Here is a 20,457-nt window from a genome sequence, read left to right as displayed (position 1 = left end):
AAAAGGATAAATGAATGGGCAGACATCAGTACGCCACCACTGAAGATCATTTATGAGCACCCGTCGTAGGTCTTGCTGGGGTGACAGAGATACAGCTATGGGTCAGAAGCAGCCTCTCCCCGCATACCTTCCCTGGGACAGTCGAAACAAATACAACATTAAGTCGATGCAGAATGTGGCCTGGGCTGAGAGCGTGTAGAGCTCAATGAAGAGGTGGCATTTCAACCAGGCTTTGGAGCTTGGGGTTCATTATCAGGATGGTGAGGCTGAGGGGACTTGCTGGAGGACAGGGCTTCTTGTGTCGGGGGTACGCTCGTCTTCAGCCCAGCCTGGGGGAGTGAAGCAAACAAGGATCAGGGCCAAGGTGGGAGGGACATCCCTTGTCACTTTTCTCCAGGCCATGCCTCCCCTGCCTGAATCCTGTTCCTTTTAGTTTCCGCCTCAGGCTCGGGGAATTGGTGGGCATTAGCTGGAGGCTACTGTGGACAGAGCCCACCCTTTCCTCCCCACGCCAAAGCAGAGCTCCTCCTGTCCCTGGAAGTCCATCCCTTGGGTTCCTCACCCAGAGCTGGGCCAGGACGAGGTGACGCTGGGCAGTCTGCCCAGGATCCGAGAAAACACAGGAGAAGTTGGTGTCTCGCAGGGCGGGGCTCAGCTCCTCCAGCACCAAGGCCCTCCACAGCTGGGTCCTCGTGCCCCTGTGCTCCCGCCTGGAGCAGAAGAGAAGGAAAGGCCATGAGAGGACCGTAGGAGGAGGCCTCCCTCCCACCGGCCTCATCGCCGCGCCCCTCACCTGGTGCTGCCCTCCCGCAGCCGGCCCGGGAGGTGCTCGATGAAGGAGCTGTTGCCCAGCCAGTAAAGGATGCTGAAGTGGGGGAAGCGGCTGCAGGCAGTACAGGACAAGGTCAGCGTTCCATCTAGGGACACGTGTGGCTGTTAACCCGACTGTACAGCAGACCCTCCCCTCTGCCACGCTGTGGCCTGCCCACCCTGCCCAGCTTCCCAGCTGCCATGATCCAGGAACCTGGAGTGGAGAGTCTGTTAAGAGAAGTGCGGTCATCTACCAGGGGACCCTGGCTGAGTAGGAGGAATTTGGGGACGGGTCCTTGGTCTAGGTCCTTGACTCCTGAGCTTTCTTCTTCAGAATGACCCTTTCTAGCACCCAGCTCCAGTGACTCTAGGAGCCCTGGCTGAGGAGGCAGCACCAGTAGGCCACTGCTCCTCTGAGGAGGCCAGAGGGCAAGTGGGCTCTGGGAGGAGGGGCTGGGCTTGCAGCCACTGCAGTCAAGGCTCTGGGAGTCCGCTGACTGTTCCTTCTGTCTGAATCCTCTCCGTCCCCTTTGACAGGGAGCATCTTGGGAGCTGCGAGCTGAGCCCTGTGCCACACTGGCGATGCTGGCGGGGAGAGGAAGTCAGTGCTCAGCCAAGCTGACCTGGTTGGTGGTGGGCTACATGACAGAAGGTTGGGGGACAGGTGCTCAGAAACCAACCCCACCCTTGGTACCTCCGTGCCCTCAGCCCGCCCTCTGACCACCGTGTTCTCCTGGGCTCCCATCAGAATGGCTCCTTACTCAGTGAGACTTCCACTTCCGGCCAGGTCACCTCCAATGCTGGGCACTGCTTAGCTGTCGGGAGCGCTGGGGGCCGGGAGGGGCAGGTGTCCTTTGCGATCCCAGCTGAGGCAGTGGCAGCTGTAGTGGCCTGAGGCACAGATGTGGCTCTGGCCAGGTGGGAGACGATGTGGGCACAGAGGAGCAGGGCCCAAAGAGGGCTGGGGTCTGAAAAAAGGACAGTCACAGAGGTCAGCAGCTGTCTGACCTCCGGGGATTGCCCGGCATCCTAGCTCGGATGTTGGCTAGAGAGGGAGTTGCTGCCGGGATGTAAGTCTGGCAGAGATTCTTGGGCTCTGCCCAGGGAACGGGAGAGGCAGAAGAACCCCTCAAGCCCCACCTCTTGGCCCTTTTTGAATGGAGCACAGGGAGACCTTGGAATGGAGCCAGAGCCACAGCATCCGGGCAGAGGCCGAAAGCAACAGCACAGCAGCTGAGGGGAGCCCACCTGGGGGTGAGGCTCAGGGCCAGCCACATGGCTCCACTCTGGTCTCAGGATGCCCCCCACCCCTCCACCCGCATGTGCACAGCCCCAGGTCCCACCTGGAATCCAGTTCTGTCTCATGGTCGTGATGCGTGTGTCAGGAGCTGGCACGCCTGGATCTATATATCTGTGACAACTTCCTCCTCTCTGGGGGAGGCGGGGGAGGAGATGGTGAAAAACTGCTTCTCCCACGTCTTCTGAGTGGCTTGCTTAGATCCCAGGCATACATGTGGCCTTCTTCCTGTGGACTCCACAGCCCCTCCCTACCTCTAGTTTTTCAGTGGGCTGTCAGGCACTGCTATTTACTCTGTCCTGTCCACCTGTGACAACTCCTGGAGGACTGGCATCGGGCATAGGCTAGAGCTCTTCCAGCCCCTAAAAACAAAGCCAGGGGATCCCCACCCTAGCTCTTATTACCATCAACATTATACTGGTTACTAGTCCAATCTAACCCCTTCATTACAGGCATGGAAACTGAGGCCCAAAGAGGACCAGGGACTTACCTAGTCACAAAGGGAGGTAAAGTTCTCTCCACTGCCAGAGCTGGTTCTGGGAAGGGCAGGATATACAGTGAAATCCTTCTGCGAAAGCACTGAACTCTCCCTTCTATTTCACTTTCACTTTTATTTAACCAGGGAATCTAGAGCGGACTCTGGCTACCAAGAGAAGGCACACATACATGACAGCAGTCTGAGCCCAGTCCTTAAGGTTCCTGCACACTGCGCCTCTCTTCCTGAGCCGGAGTTCACAGTGGCCAGGAACTGGCCAGGAACCTTCTTGCTAACTCCCAGGCCCCCCGCTTTCCAGATGGTATCAGTCTGGGGTCTTTAACCTTCCTCAGGCCCACCCTCCCAGGGGCACACAGGGCATGAACCAATGAAAGAGTCTCTCACACATGAATTCTTCCATCCCAGCCAACGGTCAGGACTTCGGTGTCCACCTTTGCTCTTCTATGTGAACAGGCCTCCTGCTTCTTCCTTCACAGCCACACCATATTCAAAGGGACAACTCTCCTAATCACTGGAGACCCCAAGCTGGATCACTCTGACCATTTCAGACTCCATGTCACACCAGCCCATCCACATTCTGGCCTTTCTCAGGCTCCCCACCTCCCTCCAACCAGCAACCCAACGACCACCCATCACTCCCATGAATCCTTCTCACTTCTGTCCTCCCAGCCCCTTGGCCAGAGCTACAGATCTAAGTTCACCAGGAAGTCTAGATTCCCCCTACCTGGTTCACAGGAAGCCCTGAAAAACCCTCCTTTCCGGAACCCCCCGTTTTTGGAGCTCCACAGCTCAGCTCAGCTGCGTCTGGCCCCACGTGAGCCACACCATGGGAGCTACACTGAGAGCACCTCCAGGCCTTGTGGGCAGGAACCTCTCAGACAAGCCGAGCACTTGGAACACAAGCTGGAGCACTGGACCTAAGAGGAGGAGAGGGTGCTTCCCAGGGTAAGAGGGCACGTACCCAGCACTGGCTCGAGCAACTGTGAAGGACCAGACCCAAGTGTCTGGGATCAGGAGGATGGGATGCTGGGGACAGAACCAGGGAGGCCAGGAGGTGGAATTAGGTTTGGAAGACGTGTCCGAACACTGCTGCAATCCCAAGGGTTTTGTGTGCGTGTCATATGCATGTGCGTGTGTATGTATAAAAACCCGACTCATTCCCAATTAGACGTGGAGACTAAAAGTCAACTCCTCTTCTCCAGGGCTCTAGCTGACATTTTCATCTTCTCAGTTCCTCCCCCACCGCCTGCCCCAGGAGCTTCTGTGCTGTTAGATGCAGAGTAACTCCTCCCTAGGAACACCAGTGTCTCCAGCAGTTAGGTCAGGAGGCAAAGCTGCCCAGGACTTCAGAGACACAGTCCTTTGGGGAAGGGGGTGGGGATGCGAGGGAGAGGAGGCAGGACTCTACCTGTGAGTGTAACCAAGGCCAGAGTCGGGCTGCTGGGAGGTCATGGGACTCAGGACTGTTGAAGTATGAAGAGACAGCCTTGGACAGCCTGGCCTCGGTTCTCACATGAGCCTGATGCAGGGGTACGGGGACAAAAGTGATGCTCCCTGCCGCCATTCCACTCTCTGAGGATGAGCCCACTGGCATGCAGACCTCGGAAGCCACGGCTGGGTAAGAGAAGCCAAAGCTGAGAGTGATCCGCGAGAGGGGTGGTGGTGGCAGGGCACTGACCTCAGGTGGTGAGGACAGTCACCCAGCGATGGCGCAGGGCACCTTCTGCTACAGGACGAAAGCCCGGCATTCCACCTTGCTCAGGGATGTTGGGCAGGGCCAACCACCCCCAGGCCCCGGCTCTCAAATGGGAAGAGCAAGAGGCAGCAAGGGCCAGGCACCCACGGGGACTGCAGGGAAAGAGGTGGGAAGAAGAAAAGCAAGATGGATGTTCAGCTTTCCAACCCAGCTCACGGAGCTTTATTCAGAATGGATGACAAGATCCTGCTTGGTTCTTACTGCACTTGAAGGGCCATATTCCCTAGGAACCCAGCACGGAAGGACCACGTTTGCCCTCCCATTTCCTTCAAAATTCCTAGGACCAGAGCTGGGGCCTACCTGGAACCCCTTTTCAGAACCCATACTTACCTGGGCCTGACCCTCTTCCCACCCACCTCACCATTTGTGTTGCCAGGCCCAGGCAGGACTCATGGATGACAAGGCTGACATGAGGATATTCCTTGGGCTGGGAATCCCCTGGCAGCTTCAAGGGAACAATGTCTGACCACAGGAAGAAGCCTCACATCTGTCATAGTTCTTCTACCACGCACGCGCACACACACACACACACACGCTCTCCGGCTTTCGGGGAAGGAAGTGATGTGGCAGTGGCCTTCAGCACGTGTCACCACTTCTGGGCAGAGGATCAGCTTGCACAAGCGGCCCTCAATCACCGCTGCCAGCAGTAACCCCTGTGGCCCAACTATATATAGATGGTCTTTGTTCTTGGCTGAGTACAGCCCCACTTAGTGGGAGGTTCCCCAAGCTGCTACAGCTCTGGTCACCCCCACACAAATCCCCGGTGAATTCCGAGGTCCTAGAGCTTCCCTTGCTGCATAAGTCACGACAAGGTCCCACTTGTCTCCACCAGCCTACGGCCCCCAACAGGGAAGACGGAGCCAGACAACGCCCAACTGTGGCCTTAGCCAGGGAGGACGGAGGACACCTCACCCCTCAGTGCTCATCAGTGGCACTGGCCAGAGCTCCCTGGCTCTTCCACACTGAGTGTACCAGGCTCAAGCCCCACATACAGAAGGAAGGGGAGGTGGGCTGGGGCTCTCAGCCAGAGAAGAGATGGCTCCTTTACACCAAAAATGTGGCTCTGCTCCTGCCCTGCTCAAGCAGGGAGGCTGAGGCCTGGAGGAATTGGGGCAATTCCTATGCTCCACAATAAAAAAGGTTTTTAAATATATTCATCAAAATAGTTTTCTTTTAAAAAGCCCCCCACTGCTGACAGCCCCACCTGCTGGCTCTCCATCATATCCCTCCCCAGCCCGGACACAGCCGGAGGGGTCCTGAGTGGCCCGAGTGCCCCTTTGAGTCTTTCCCACCCAGGAGGTCTTGGAGGGCAGGGAGGAGAGTGCCCTGAGGTCCATGGTGGGTGGATGCTCTTCTTCCTGACTATTCCAGGCCCAGGATATAGTTGATGCCTTGCACCAGGCCAATGATGACAGGCTGCCAGGCTACCAAGTATCGAAGCCAGTCCAGCAGTTGCCCGTACATGACATGAGGCCTCTCCCAGCTGTCACTGCGTCAAAGAAAAGAGGTTACGTGTTTGAGTTGCTAAGGCTGGTCTAGGGGATGGGTGAGAGGGTCTACCTACACTTTCCAGATGCTCCACAGAAATGGGCCTACAGAGAAAGGAAGCTGCTTTCTAGAAAGCCCCACCCAGCCCCTATATGTTGGAATGCAGGGCTAAACCCAGAGAATGGGGGCAGGAGGGCAGAGAGGAAGAAGTGCAGAAGATCGGACAGATGCGGGAGAGGGTGGAGGGGTGAAACTAAGCTCTCCATGACCAACATACAGACAGGGCTCCGCATAACCTTCTAAGATTGGACCGCCAGTGTGCCCGAGACTGCTGTAGATTATGGGTGATGATGGCATCAGGGAGGCGGGGAGTGGGATAAGGTAACCCAAAGGTTCTTGCAATGTCCAAAATGAGAGGTTTTCTAGGTCAAGGAAGGGATTGAGTCTCGGGACAGAGGCATGAGGGGGCAGAGCAAGAGGCTGGTCATAGGGGATAACCCCAGGCAAAGGCTCTAAGGAATCCCCACCCAAGGGCACTGAGCACCAGGCCCTACTGAGGCCAAGCGGCCCCTGGAGATAAGTCCCTTCCTTTCACTTTACAGCTAACTGCCGGGCAAGACATGGAGAGGGAGCCTGGGAAACCAGCTCCGGGGAAAGCACAGGTTGAACCTCATGAGACTACGGGGAATCCCTCTGAAGGCATCAGAAAGCACAGCCGGGCCCATTCCTGAGAACTAAGGGAAGCCCCAACCTTCAGCTTGACCATGGAGTTACTAAACTGTTCCTGAACTAGACCCTGGAAGAACCAAGCAAGGAACCTTAAAGGGGAACACAGTGGCCCCGCACGGCCCAGCTAGTGTCCAGGGGACAGGGAACCCTGGCAGAGAGAGGAAGGGCAGCTGGGAGAAGTCCCTGGATCCCAGGGGAAAGGCGGGGTGGGGGGGGGTGGCCAAAGAAGTGGCTGGGTACTTTCCGACAGACAGGCTGCCCGGAGGAAGCGGAGGCTGAAGGCAAAGTAGGGAGGGCTGGTCAGGTAGGGAGGGGCAGCTCAGAGGAGCACAGGTCCTGTGTTCAGGTGGATGGGGACAGGGGTCCCCGCCTTCCCTGTACCTTGCAGGTCCTGCACAGGCACAGAGCTGGTCTCCAGCCCTGCCTGTCACAGGTAAGGCACAACCCATTAGTTATATCACCTTGAACAAATTATTCAATCTTTAAACTGTTTCACTGGTAAAACGAGGATAATATTACCCAGGTCATAAAGCTCTAGAGAATCAAGTGAGCTAATACGAGTAAAGCACTTAGCACAGTGCCAGGCACATAGTAAGCAAGCAGTAAATGGTAGCTGCTATCACCACCGATTTACCCTTGAGGAATCCTGAACCAAGAGGAGAAGCTGAGCTGCTGGTCCTGCCCCACATCCCACCCACTTCCCAAGACCACAAGCTGCATGGACTGGTGGGCAGCAGCCAGGCTGGGGGCAGGAGGGAGGGCCCCAACACCCACCCGGATGCAGGCCAGTACTTTCTTACCACTGCCCACTCCCAAAAAGAACCCAAACAAAGGATACGGGTTGCTGAACATCCTCTTGAGGTCTACCTTCTCTTTGCAGTAGGGACACGTCTGCTTCTTTCCCACAATGCACCAGCCGCGGATACAGAACTCGTGGAATCTGAGCACCACTGGTCAAGGGAAATGGTGGGCGGCCAGGATGGCACTCCAACCCCATGCCGGTCTTCAAGGTGCCCAGGCCCTAGCTCTGGAGGAAGGTTCAAATCCTGGCTTCACCTCTTACCAGTTGTATAATCTTGGGCAAGTCCCTTCTCTCTGACCCTGCTTCGTCATATGTGAAGTGAGGATAATGAACTCTGCCTTACAGGGCTGTTATGGGGCAAAACGGAGATAACACATGGTACAGAATGGGAGCTGAGTAAGGACGTGGTAAATGTCACAAGTGCTATTCAGGCGGATTTGATTCTGAAACTGAGGGTGCCAGTTAGAGGGTGTTCCTCCCCTGTGACTGACCCAGTCTCGGGGCAGCTAGTGCAGCTGCCGGCTCCTTTCTGATCCAGCCAGGCTACATGTAAGAGTGGCTCCCGTCTGTGAGAAGGAGCAAAGGAGGCAGCCATTTCTACTCCTGGGGGTTGGTTTCCCTAGCAGAGGACATCACCCAAATGTCTGCTTCTTGTGACTCCCCTACCCTCAAAGGTCTGGACAGCACGCCCAGAGCCTCAAAGGTCTGGACAGCACGCCCAGGGTCATGATCACACCCTTCCCTCCCTGACTGGAGTGTGCACGTGGCAAGAGAGACGTGGCCCAGGAGCTCTAGGCAGGATACACATGATTGCAAGACAGCCTATACGTGTTCTCGATGATGCCCTCTTCACTGACATCCACAAAGATCTGCTGCCCACACACGGCACACACACTGTCCGAGAGGTGTTTGGTGGGCATGCCCGACTCACTGTAGAACTGAGAGAGAAGAGCAGGAGGAAAAGACAGAAAAGACGTGAGAATCAGCCAAAGTGGGAAGGTACCACAGAGGCCTTAGGTCTTCTGTAGAGGAGGCGACATGATAGGGGGAGTCCCCAGAGCTAGAGAATATCTCATACACCAGATCGCCCTCATCTCTGCTGGGCAGATGGGTGAAAGGAAGTCAGATCTGATAGGACCTGAAGACTGGGAGGGTCGGCATCAGGGACAAGGAGAATGGGAAAAAGAAGGGCTCAGGGCTGGTGATTGGGAACTACGTCAGTGAAGCCACTGTGCAGCCAGATTATGGTTCCATCAGAGATGGACAACATCTCTTCTCCAAGATTCAAAACAGTGAAACATCTGGTGCAATGCTGGTTTGGTGACAAGGGCATTCTCAGACACTTGTGGCAGAAGCAAAAGAGGTTCAACCCTTTTGGACAGCATTTGGCATGATGTCTCAAACTGTCACACCATTTAACCTATTAATTTCACCTTAAGGAGTTTAAAGGAGTAAAAATATCAAAAAAGCTTCAAGCATACAGATACTCATTTAAGTGTTATTTATAATTAAAGAAGCAAAGAGTTTGGCAATCCCTCATAAAGTTAAATGTGGAATTACCATATGACACAGCAATTCCATTCTTAGGTACACACTCCTAAAGAATAAAAACAGAGACTAACCACACACTTGTATACCAATGCTCATAGCAGCATTATTCACAAATAGCCAAAAGGTGTAAACAACCCAAGTGTCCGGAAACAGAAGCATGGATAAACAAAATGGGGTCTATCCCTCCAATGAAATGTTATTCAGTCATAAGAATAATGAAGTTCTGATACATGTTACAACATGCAGGCACCTTGAAAATATTACACTAAGTAAAATAAGTCAGACACAAAAGGATAAACATTGTATATTATTCCATTTATATAAAATATCTACAATAGGCAAATTCATAGACAGAAAACAGATTAGAGGTAACCAGCGGTGGGAGGAGGAAATGGGGAGTTACTGCTTAATGGGCACAGTCGCTGTTTGGAGTGATGAAAAATTCTGGAAGTAGACAGTACACTTAAGGATGGCTAAAATGGTGAATTTTACATTACATATATTTTATTTAAAAAATAGTAAAAAAAAAAAAAAACGAGAAGAATTGGAAATAACCATAAATGACCAACAATAGAAGAATGCCTCAATAAGTTATACTCAAGGGCCTAGAGAGGTGGTGGGTTAACTGAAGCTTGAGATATAACACTGAGTGTCAAAAGCAGGGTACAAAATTGGAGGCACAGTATTATTGGTACATATATATGTAAAGACAATCCAAATCTATCAAAAGATCAGAAGGAAATGTATGAGAATATTCACACCAGTGATGTCTTGGTAGTAGGATTATAGGTGATTTTCTTTCTTTTGCCTATTTTTCTGTACTCAAATTTTCCTTAATGAACATATATTACAAGCAAACCTCAGAGATATTGAGGGCTCGGTTCCAGAACACCACAATAAAGCAAGTCACGTAGATTTTTTGGTTTCCCGGTGTATTTAAACGTTATGTTTATACTTACTGTAGCCTATTAAGTGTGCAACAGCATTATGTCTAAAAAACCAATTACAATAATAACATCAAAGATCACAGGTCACCATAACAAATCTAATAATAAAGAAAAAGTTCGAAATATTGTAGTCACCAAAATGTGACACAAAGACACAAAGTGAGCAACTGCTGTTGGAAAATGGTGCTGATAGACTTGCTTGATGCAGGGCTGTCACAAACCCTCAATTTGTAAACAAAACAAAACAAACACAATTATCTGCAAAGCGCAATAAAGGAAAGCACAATAAAACGAGGTATGCTCATACTTTAAAAGATTATGTATTACCATGGTTAATCACAATGGATAACCAATTCCATGCTCCAAAAAGAAATTCCAAATTTTGCGTACTTTCCTTGTGGTTTATTGTTAAATAGCTACAGAGCATTTCCCCTTCACCCCAAGGAGAAAAGACTTGAATTTTATTTGTTGATATAGTCTAAGACCTACTGTTTTTTTTTCTTTGCACTGTCCTAAAAATTATGGTAAAACACACGTAACACAGAATTTACCATCTTAACTATTTTAAAATATACAGTTCGGTAATGTTAATAAGTATATTCACATTGCTGTGCAGCTAATCTCCAGAACTTCACATCTTGCAAAACTGTAAAATGAATTTTTAGACAGGATTCTGCATTTATTATTACAATTTTATCTTTACCTATAAGGGAAATAGATTATACTTAGCCTTTTTGTATTTTCTTCAGTTTGCTCTGTTTTTTATTTCCAAGCAACTGTCTTCTGAAAAAGCCACAGCCCTGAAGCTGGGTGAGGGATAGCAGTGAAGGAGGGGTGGGCATACAGGTGCTGGGATAGGGAGTAAGGAGGATGGTGACAGCCAGATCAGACACAGCTACACCTGCCAGAACCTCTGCTCAACATGGAGGCATCTCTGACTCCAAGCTGCCCTTATAAGAAATGGGCTCTCTTGACTCCCAAGAGTCCTCAAGCGTAGAAGGTAGAGCCACACCACCCCAAGAATCCATGAATAGAGAGCTTCCTGCCTTCACCCCTACCTCACCGTCTTACAAAACTGTCTGAAGTGGCTCAAGGTGAACTCGTTACTATCACAGAACACCAGAGCAGCCCCGTCCCTGGGGAAACCAAAGCCCAGAAAGGAAAGAAACTAGCTGTGATGAGAACGCAGCCCCTCTGACTCCTAACCCAAGTTCTACCCAAGACGTCCATTAACATCTGCTGAATGCTGCAGAAAGATCAGCTACTTAGCTCACTGAGGGCCAGTAATTCAAAAGGTTCTGATATGTTTATCGAGAGTGCAAAAGGATAAGCAAGAGTTAGGGCAGGGCCAAACCTGTGGAAGCCCACTAACTGCAACTCTCCAAAGCTGGAATCTGAATGTTAGTGTTGAGGGGAAAACACTTCTCCAGCGCTCAAGAGGCTTATGGCTCTGAAATATGTCTGGCTTAGAATTTCTAGGCACATCAACTGAACAGAGAGAAAATAGGCCAAGAAGTCTGGGTCCAGCTCTGGCACTGAGTCCCTGCACAATCATGCAGCACAGGAACATGGCCACTCACTCTGGCCCACAGCGTTGGCAGTGAAATAAGTGGGAACGCCTCAACTCAGGAGATGGGTGAGAGCTCTGAGGAAGAGCTTTACCTCAAATCATCCCTGAGTTCTGCCCCAAGACACTGAGGCAAGGGATACAGGATGCAAGAGAACTTGGATGAGATAATGAGAGTAGGAGGGATGCCCAGGAAAATGTCTATTAGGCCCCTAGCTTCTGGAGTTCTCCCCGCAAGCTAATGTGGCAACAGGCCGGCAGGGTCAAATCCCACAAATTTTCAACAAAGTTATCAGGTAAGCCTGTCAAGTCAGGAACGGCCCAGCAACCCTGCGGTTTGCAGAACCCACAGAGACTGTATCAGGAGGCACTGAGGCCGAGTAGGGTAAAGTACAGGGAGGCAGATTTCAGTTTAACCTCAAGAGCCTGATGCCTCAGTGTGGAAAGGGCTCAAGGGGCCACATAATTTGTCAGGATTAGACACACCACATTTCCATCCTCTGTCACTTACTATCTTGATGACCTTGAGCAAGCCACCCAAATTCTTCTTTCCTTCCATCAGAATATATTGGGCACCTACTAAGTACCAGCCACTGGACTGGGTCCTTGGGCTAGAATGCTGGAAAAACACAGACCTGGCCTCTGTCCTCATGAAACCTACAGCTAGGGGAGACTGACATTAAATAAATAAGTATTGGGCTTCCCTGGTGGCGCAGTAGTTGAGAGTCCGCCTGCCGATGCATGGGACGCGGGTTCATGCCCCGATCCGGGAGGATCCCACATGCCGCGGAGCGGCTGGGCCCGTGAGCCATGGCCACTGAGCCTGCGCACCCGGGGCCTGTGCTCCGCAACGGGAGAGGCCACAGCAGTGAGAGGCCCGCGTACCGCAAAAAAAAAAAAACTAAAAAAAAAAAAACCTAAAAATAGAGTTGCCACATGATCCAGCAATCCCACTCCTGGGCATATATCCAGACAAAACTATAATTCGAAAAGATACATGCACCCTTTATGTCCACAGCAGCACTATTTACAACAGCCAAGACATGGAAACAACCTAAATGTCCATCAACCAATGAATGGACAAAGAAGATGTGGTACATATATATACAGTTGAATATTACTCGGCCATCGAAAAGAATGAAATAATGCCACTTGCAGCAACATGGATGGATCCAGAGATTATCATACTAAGCGAAGTAAGTCAGAAAGAGAAAGACAAACACCATGTGGTATCACTTATATGTGGAATCTAAAATACAATACAAATCAATGTATCTATGAAACAAAAACAGACTCACAGGTATAGAGAGCAAACTTGTGGTTGCCAAGGGGTAGGGGGGATAGGGGAAGGAAGGAATGGGAGTTTGGGATTAGCAGAGGCAAAATATTATATAAAGGATGGATAAACAACAAGGATAAACAACAAGGTCCTACGTATAGCACGGGGAACTATATTCAATTTCCTGTGACAAACCATAGTGGAAAAGAATATGAAAAAACTGAGTCATTTTGCTGTACAGAAGAAATTAACACAACATTGTAAGTCAACTATACGTCAAAAAAATTTTTTTTAATTTATATAAAATGAGGACTAATTATTTAAAAGGCTAAAATAAGAATTATTTAAAAGGCATTAAAAGGGCTATCAAAGAACACTGCAATGAAGGGGTTTAACTAAACCTAGGTCATCAAGGGAGTGGCATTTTAGGCTGAGGTAAAGGATAGGTGGGAGTTAGTAAGATGAAGAGAGGCAGAAGTGACAAGAGGAGGCCCTGGAGCAGGAAGGACCTGGTGCGCTTGAGAAACTGAAAGGAACCTAACGCCCTTATGGCTGCATGGAGGATCTTGGACTTGAAATGAGAAATCATCTAAAGGCTTTATTTAAGTACGGAGTAATATGATCAGACTCATATTTTAAAAGAGCACTCTGGGGCTTCCCTGGTGGCACAGTGGTTGGGGGTCCGCCTGCTGATGCAGGGGACACGGGTTCGTGCCCCGGTCTGGGAAGATCCCACATGCCGCAGAGCGGCTGGGCCCGTGAGCCATGGCTGCTGAGCCTGTGCGTCCGGAGCCTCTGCGTCCGGAGCCTGTGCTCCGCAATGGGAGAGGCCACAACAGTGAGAAGCCCGCGTACCAGAAAAAAAAAAAAAAAAAAGAGCACTCTGTCTTCTGTGTGAAAAATGGATTGGAGATGAGGCCAAAATGGATTCAGAGAGACCAGCTAAGAGACAGTTACAATTCTTTAAATGCTGTATGGGGGCCTGTGCTAAGGTGATGTCTTGGGCTAATTTGATGGCAGTAAAAATTGAGAGAAGTGGACTGTTGATACCAGAGGCAGCTGAATAGTAAAGGCCTGGAGTTCAGAAGAGAGTTTTGGATTAGAGATCTGGAAGCCGTGGAAGAAGAAAAGGGAAATACCTAGGCGAAGAGCAAAGAAGATGGTTTAGCCTTGAGCTCGGAGGAACAATAACATTTAAGGGGATGGAAAGTTAGCAGAGGAGACAGAAAATACCAGAGAGACAGAAAGAAAACCAGGACAGTGTAATGTCACAAAATCCAAGGGGGGGAAAACCTTTTTAAGAAGGAAGCAGTGCTGAGTCAACTGTGCTGATGACTGCTGAGATCAGAATCAATCCACCAGAATGAGTGACACAGAGTCACCGGTGACCTGAGTAAGAGTCACTTCAGAAGAAGGGCATGAGCAGAGGCCAGTTAGAATGGGCCAAGGATAAGTGAAAGGTGATAAAAAAGGAAACAGGAACTTCCTGCAAGTTTAACTGTGAGTGACAGGAAATGGCTCAGTAGCTAGAAGTGACAGTGGGTCAAAAAGAGGACATTTTTGAAAAAGAACACTTAGAACGTTAATGGAAAGAGCCCAGTAGAGGGAAAAGGTGAAGTCATGGGAGAGAAAGGAAGTCAACAGCATATCGGGTCCCTGAGCAGGCAGGAGGTGTGGAATCCAGAGCACAGGTAGGGCTGGCCTCTGATGGGAGAAAGGACACTTATTCCACTGTTACAGGAGGGAAGGAGAAGATGGATGCAAACAGGAGCAGATCTGTAGATACGGTGTCAGGAATTGTGGGGATTCCTGTTTGGTTTCTAGTTGCTCAGGTAAACAGGAGGCGAGGTCATCTGCAGAGAATGAAGGGACAGAAGGAAGGGATGTGAGAGGTTTGAGAGTAGAGAAGGTTTGAAACAGGTTACTCAAAGTGGGAGAGTAAGCTCTTCAGATGAAGAGTCAGATTTCTCCTTTGTAGGACAGGAACACTACCCCCGGCCTCACATGGTACTAGGAAGACACACTGAGAAAACACACAAGACCCCAGCACAGGAGCTCGCATGTAGTAGGTGCTCAGGATGTATAAGTTATAATCCACACCATTGACCATCACAGGAAATGTGTGCCATGAAAGCCTAGTGGGCTCTTCTGGGCCACCCCCTCGACTAGTAAGGAGACTACTGCCCAAGGAGGAAAGCCTCACTCGAGGCCAGAGAGGGCTGGTGGCAGGGCTGACCTGGCTCCCAGTCAGTTCAAGTAGATGATTTCAGAAATACCTGTTGAAAAACTGAATAAAATACCCATTTCCAGAATTATAGTGGAGGAGATTCCATATCACAGAGTGTCTAAGATGGCTTCAGACAATAGATGGCGTTAAGAGAGAACTGGCAATTACTCATGGTTGATGATCTGTCTTATGTCTTGCTTTGTGTGTTGAGTATGATGAAGATACAAAGACAAATTCTATAAGGACCCTGTGCTCCAGGTGATTACAGACATAAAATACATGGTCGTACAGCACAGCAGGACTGTATAGTAGGTACTTAATAAATGGTAGCTATCATCATCGCTGTCATCATCATCATCATCATCATCATCATCATGATGTGAGTGTTTGCCATGGGCCAGGCTACTCTGCAAAGTGCTTGACATTAACCCATTTGTTCCTTACCACAATTCTATAAGGCTGACAATATTATTACAGCTAAGAAAACAAGATCAGAGAGGTAAAGCAACTTGCTCAAGCGTATACAGATAATTAAAAGTGGAGGAGAATTTGAAATCAGATCTGTCTGATTCTAACCTCCTGGCTCTTTCTACTACTTCAAGTCAGATGAATGAGCAGATAGTCCTGTCCTCACATTATCTGGGGCTGCTGAGGATCCAGGAAGCAGTAAATCTGGGGCACAGCAATTTGCTCAGGAGATAGAAAATGTGAGGCAGGACACCTGGCCCAATGCAGCACAAACAATGTGTTACTACCCTGCCTGCCCAATCACTCTCGCAGAGGAGGAAGCCCCAGAAATAAGCTTATTTCACAATCCCCCACTCCCCCACTCCCCCACCTCCACCCCACCCCAACATGATTTTTGGGTGTGAATGGAAACTAGACTGTCTGGCTGTCACAAGCTTATGACCTCACAGTAACCAGCTGGAGAACACAGACACCATCCATGATTCCCTTGAATCGACCTGACTCAAAACAGTTACAAATTTCTCCAAGTGAGGCAAAACAAAGAGCTATTCTACTCTAAAAAGAGTAGTGCAGAATGGTGTAAAAGGAATTGAGAATGCTTGTTAATACAATTATAAAACATCATGGTCTTATTTCTAGGAATTGTGAAATTAATTAATTACAGATCTTTTTAGGTCAAACTACTCCCAGAGGTAGACCAAGAGATGAATCAGACCTAGTTCCTGACCTGGTAACAGCTCCAAAATCAACTTTGACTCTCTGGGATAGAAGCTGTGATCACAGAACATACAAAAGACTACGAAAAATAACCAGGACGGAAAATGTGGTATATACACACAATGGAATATTACTTAGCCTTAAAAAGGAAGGAAATTCTGACACATGACACATAGATAAACCCTGAAGACATTATGCTAAGCGAAATAAGCCAGTCACAAAAGACAAATACTGTATATGAGTCCACTTATATGAGGCACCTAGAGTGGTCAAATTCATAAAGACAGAAAGTAGAATGATTGTTGCCAGGGGCTAGGGAGAGTGGGGATTGGGGAATTATTGTTTAATGGGTATGAAGCTTCAGTTTTGCAAAATGAAGAGTTTTATGGATGGATCATGGTGACAGTTGAAGAACAATGTAAATGTATTAATGCTACTGAACTGTACACTTTAAAATGGTTAAGATGGTATGTTATGTGTATTTTACCACAATTAAAAAAAAAAAACAACTAGGGCTGCTACTGAAAGTGGGCAGTGGTGCTAGTAAGGGCTACACTCAGTCACACTCTGTACATTGTAGATGGTTGATAAATAACTGTTGCTTGAATAAATAATGAGTTGGCCAATGAATGCGTGGAAAGCTGGAGTCTCCTGGCTTCCTCAAACTGCCCTCCCCAAAGCACTGATCAGATTTTGGCTTCAAGGCCAGCAATATTCTTTAAATTCAGGTTGTTGTGGCTCAGGGGCCCAGGTGTTCCTGAGCAGACCAACGCCCACTTGACCAAAGACATGGGCAGAAATAACAGAGTCTTGGATTTCTCAGGGTTGGAAAGCACTCCAAGGTGGTGCAATCTATCCCTTTATCCCATGTTGGAGTCTCTTCTCCCATATTCCTGCCTGGTCTAATCTCTTGGCATCCTGAGCCCTAGCAGAAGGCCTGTCACTAAGTCTCAGCAATATTTGCTAAGAGTATTGGAAAACAACAAATGCGTTAACTCCTGGTGACTCACCCAGTACTATCACAAGCTATCCTAGTCTTCCTATGAACCCCCAAGAAAGGAACCTGGGGAAACAGCAAACTGCTTGTCTATAGTCAGGATCAGCAAGGTCACATTCTGTTGGATAGTTTTCAGAATGACTCCTCTGAAAGAGACATTTGGATAGAGTGGCTCCTCTGAAAAGGAAAGCCATTCTCAATGTCAATTACCTAGGGAAGAGGTAGATCCTCATGTAAGATACCCTGTGGTATAGGGGAGGGGCAGCATCATTTTTGTCAGGAACACAGGCTTTAGGTCTAGGCATCTGGAGGACTGTATTGTCCAGATGTGGATTCTAAGTGGTGGGTGTTAAGATGACACCCAGTATACAGTATACAGAGGTAGGCTGAGAGTTAGATGAGGCAGGGTCTGAAAACCCTGGAAAGCAGGCAGCCTGATAACTCAGATCAACCTCATTCAAATACTCACAGTTTATTTTCCTGTTATTCATCCTCAACCTTTAATAAAGTCCGACGTGACTGTTTGATTCTGTGCTAAGAGGTACAGGGAGGTATGTGGGTTTATCCTTGGGACAGACTGTTATTGTGGAGTGGTGGGGGTATCTAGTGAGATCCCATAAAAGGAAGGAGAGTATGAGGGGTCAGGAGCTAGTGTTTGAGGCACTCTCCACCCTAACGAGAAATTCTCCCACCAGGTCTCTTGGTGAAGCTGGAATTTATCATTATTAGGGAAGTATCTTATGAGGGATTATCACTTATAATCACTGCAGCACCCAATAATTCTTCCCAAGAGCACGGAAAGTGGCCCAGCTCAAACTGCATCTTACGGAGGCCAATTTAATAATTCTATCTCCCAGAGCAGAAGCTAACTTGTGGATCAATTCTGAGCTCAGAAAAGGGATTCTGTAGATTGGTTATTAGGGACCCCCACCTGAGGGAATAAAGGCTATGCTTAAACTGGCAGCTGATAATAACCTTGAGATAAAGTTGGTAACAACCTGGGAAAATCAGAGAATTGGTCCTGTAAAAACAGAATGAGAAGAAAAAGAAATCACTAGAGGGATTCTCTGAAAAGCTGGCTGTGCCACAGAAGCAGTCTCAGTGAACAGCTGTTGTTGAAAGTGAAGTTAGTAATTAGACAATCTCTGCTGTTGAAAGCAAAGTTACTAATTAGACAATCTAGGGTCTGGAAATCTCTTCGGGGAGTGAACTGGTTAAAGGAAGAGCTGAAGTCTACACAAATAGATGAGACAGTGAAATGTTGCTAAAACATAAGACAGCTGTTCAGAAAAGAATCTAACAGGCTGTCTATAAAGTGACCCAATACACTGTTTTCAATCTGATCCATTACAGGAAAAATAAAAATAGTCCCAGGATACTGAGAAACAAAGTCCTAGACCTAAAACTGTACTTGATTAATGTTACCCAAGAATAATAGCTGAGTCTCCTGCTTAACGTGAATTGCCCTAAGCCTACCAGCCCGTGGCATGAATGAGATCACAGTAGCAGTGACATACAAATTTGCACAGCCAATAGGCCCCCACCTGCAAAACTGCCTCAGACTCAGCAAGAGTTCCTGAGGTGCCTCATATGAAGTCAGTGCCAAGCTTTCATGTACTTCTCAACTGGTCTCCACTGATATCTGCTGCCTAAAAGCTAGGACTGGTATCTGGATGCTCCAAGAGAACCTGCTTCCCTGACATTCTCCTAGGGTTTCTCTCCAACCTGCCAAACCTCTTGCTACCTCAGAAGTAGCAAGAACTTCTGAATGCCTTTCAGTCCCCACTCATCAGACAGAACCACACTTATTTCAGCACAGAACTGGAGAAATGTCTATTAAACTTGGAAATATTCCTTCTTATGGCTGGGTCTAATAGGATGATACTCAGATGGGAAGCACTTCTGTGTTGTTCACACAATTACAAAAAAGAATGTATTACTTTTACAAACAGCAAAACAACAGACATTTTGAAAAAAAAGATATAAGGATATTGAGTTGGGTTTCTTACACTGGCTGTTACTTTACCTATATTTTAAGCTTGAAGAATCTCTGCATGGTCTCCACTTGGTCCTCTTGCAGCATTTCCTATCTCAGTGAAGGATCCAAGGAGTTGCTTGAGTTAGAAATGTCAGCTTTGATACCTACCTTTCTTTCTTTCATGTTTTTTCCTTCAGTCTCCAGAACCAATCTATATCCAAGTCCTGTCAACCTTACCTCCAGAATATCTCTCCAATAGTCCGTTTCTCTCACTTTTCACCATCTCTACCCTAATCCAAGCTACCTTCATCTTGCCCAGACTACTGCAATTGTCTCTTAAAGACTAAGTGGGTCACTCTGGTCTGTGGACCCCTCTCCAATCTGTTCTCTACCCAAGCAGCCAGAATGATCTTTTCAAAGTGCAAATCTGATGATGTCATTTTCTATCTTAGCCCCCTAGTATTTTTAGTATAAAAATCACAATCTTTCATTTGGCCTCTACGGCTTTTTCTAGCCTAGCCTTTGATTATTCCTCCATACACTTCCACTATAATTCAGCCCTACAACCACATGAGCCTAGTGCCTTAAAATGCTCACCCTTTCTCCCACTACAGGCCTCTTACACATGCTATTTCCTCTACCTGGTATACATTTCACTTTTCACTTCATCTGGTTAACTCTACTCATTGTTCAGGTCAGCTCAATAGTTACATCTTCAGGGAAGCCATCTTTGAGCCCCAAGACTAGGTCAAATGACATGACTATATTTGTTCATAGTATCATGAACCTCCCCTTCATAATATTTATTAAAGTTATAATTTTAATAATATATCATAAAGTATCATATATAATTTGTGTTTTTATTACTTTAATACCCATCTCTGTCACTAGACAGAGGCATTAAATAAGTATCTGTTGAGTGACTGTTAACTTCCTGTGGGGTAAAGTGATTCTTATAATAGCTTAGAGTTAAAAATTCCAGGGTACATCTGAGATCGGTTTTCCAAATTTTAAGGAAGGAACCTCCATACATACCACTCACATCCTGAAGGATTTTGTATGGCTTATCTCTTCCATCAAACAAGTGATGCTATCCTGAACTCTTTGGAGGTGGCAGGAGGCAGTATTAAAGAGTCCAAGTGAACTCACCCCTATGGTAGATGCCATGTAGTCTGCACACATTTCTGCAAAGTCCCGCTCAAGAACACCATAGTAGAGGCCATAGAAGAGGAGAGAAATGCCAAAGTCCATGGCATCTTCTGGTTTGATCCTGTAAGGGAAGCAGCATGGCCTGTAAGGCCTGCCCTGAGATGCAACTGCTTTGGATTACTACTCTGGGACACAAATG

The 20,457-nt window shown here is 48.2% G+C and overlaps 2 protein-coding genes across 12 annotated transcripts in view; both read right to left on the bottom strand.

Annotated features, from left to right (window-relative positions):
• Nucleotides 1-4,349, bottom strand: part of IL18BP (interleukin 18 binding protein) — a 33,073-nt gene extending 28,724 nt beyond the window's left edge. For 2 of the 7 annotated variants that reach the window (XR_004476791.2, XM_033405595.2), the window contains exons 1-4: nucleotides 2,154-4,349; nucleotides 1,572-1,778; nucleotides 794-917; nucleotides 563-710 (exon numbers count right to left, since the gene is read on the bottom strand). Coding sequence is in view for 5 of the 7 variants with exons in the window: in XM_033405595.2 (XP_033261486.1) it covers nucleotides 563-710; nucleotides 794-917; nucleotides 1,572-1,778; nucleotides 2,154-2,175 (501 nt within the window). In the remaining 2 variants the exon portion in view is untranslated. Of the gene's footprint in view, nucleotides 1-29; nucleotides 330-562; nucleotides 711-793; nucleotides 918-1,571; nucleotides 1,779-2,153 lie in introns of those variants that run through there. The other 5 variants (XM_049713896.1, XR_004476792.2, XM_049713895.1 and 2 more) reach the window with 5 other exon arrangements.
• A 143-nt stretch (nucleotides 4,350-4,492) lies between these two features.
• The window catches only part of RNF121 (ring finger protein 121), an 81,141-nt gene continuing 65,176 nt past the window's right edge, over nucleotides 4,493-20,457 (bottom strand). For all 5 annotated transcript variants that reach the window (XM_004279739.4, XM_049713887.1, XM_033405592.2 and 2 more), the window contains 4 exons: nucleotides 20,259-20,379; nucleotides 8,183-8,316; nucleotides 7,415-7,516; nucleotides 4,493-5,842 (listed from right to left, as the gene is read on the bottom strand). In XM_004279739.4, coding sequence (XP_004279787.1) covers nucleotides 5,722-5,842; nucleotides 7,415-7,516; nucleotides 8,183-8,316; nucleotides 20,259-20,379 — 478 coding nt within the window. In that variant the 3' untranslated portion in view covers nucleotides 4,493-5,721. The remainder of the gene's footprint in view (nucleotides 5,843-7,414; nucleotides 7,517-8,182; nucleotides 8,317-20,258; nucleotides 20,380-20,457) is intronic.

The sequence above is a fragment of the Orcinus orca genome, chromosome 8, assembly GCF_937001465.1.
Source record: "Orcinus orca chromosome 8, mOrcOrc1.1, whole genome shotgun sequence".
Lineage (NCBI taxonomy): Eukaryota > Metazoa > Chordata > Mammalia > Artiodactyla > Delphinidae > Orcinus > Orcinus orca.
Note: the sequence above shows the minus strand (reverse complement) of the source record. Positions and strands in the feature narration are given on the sequence as shown.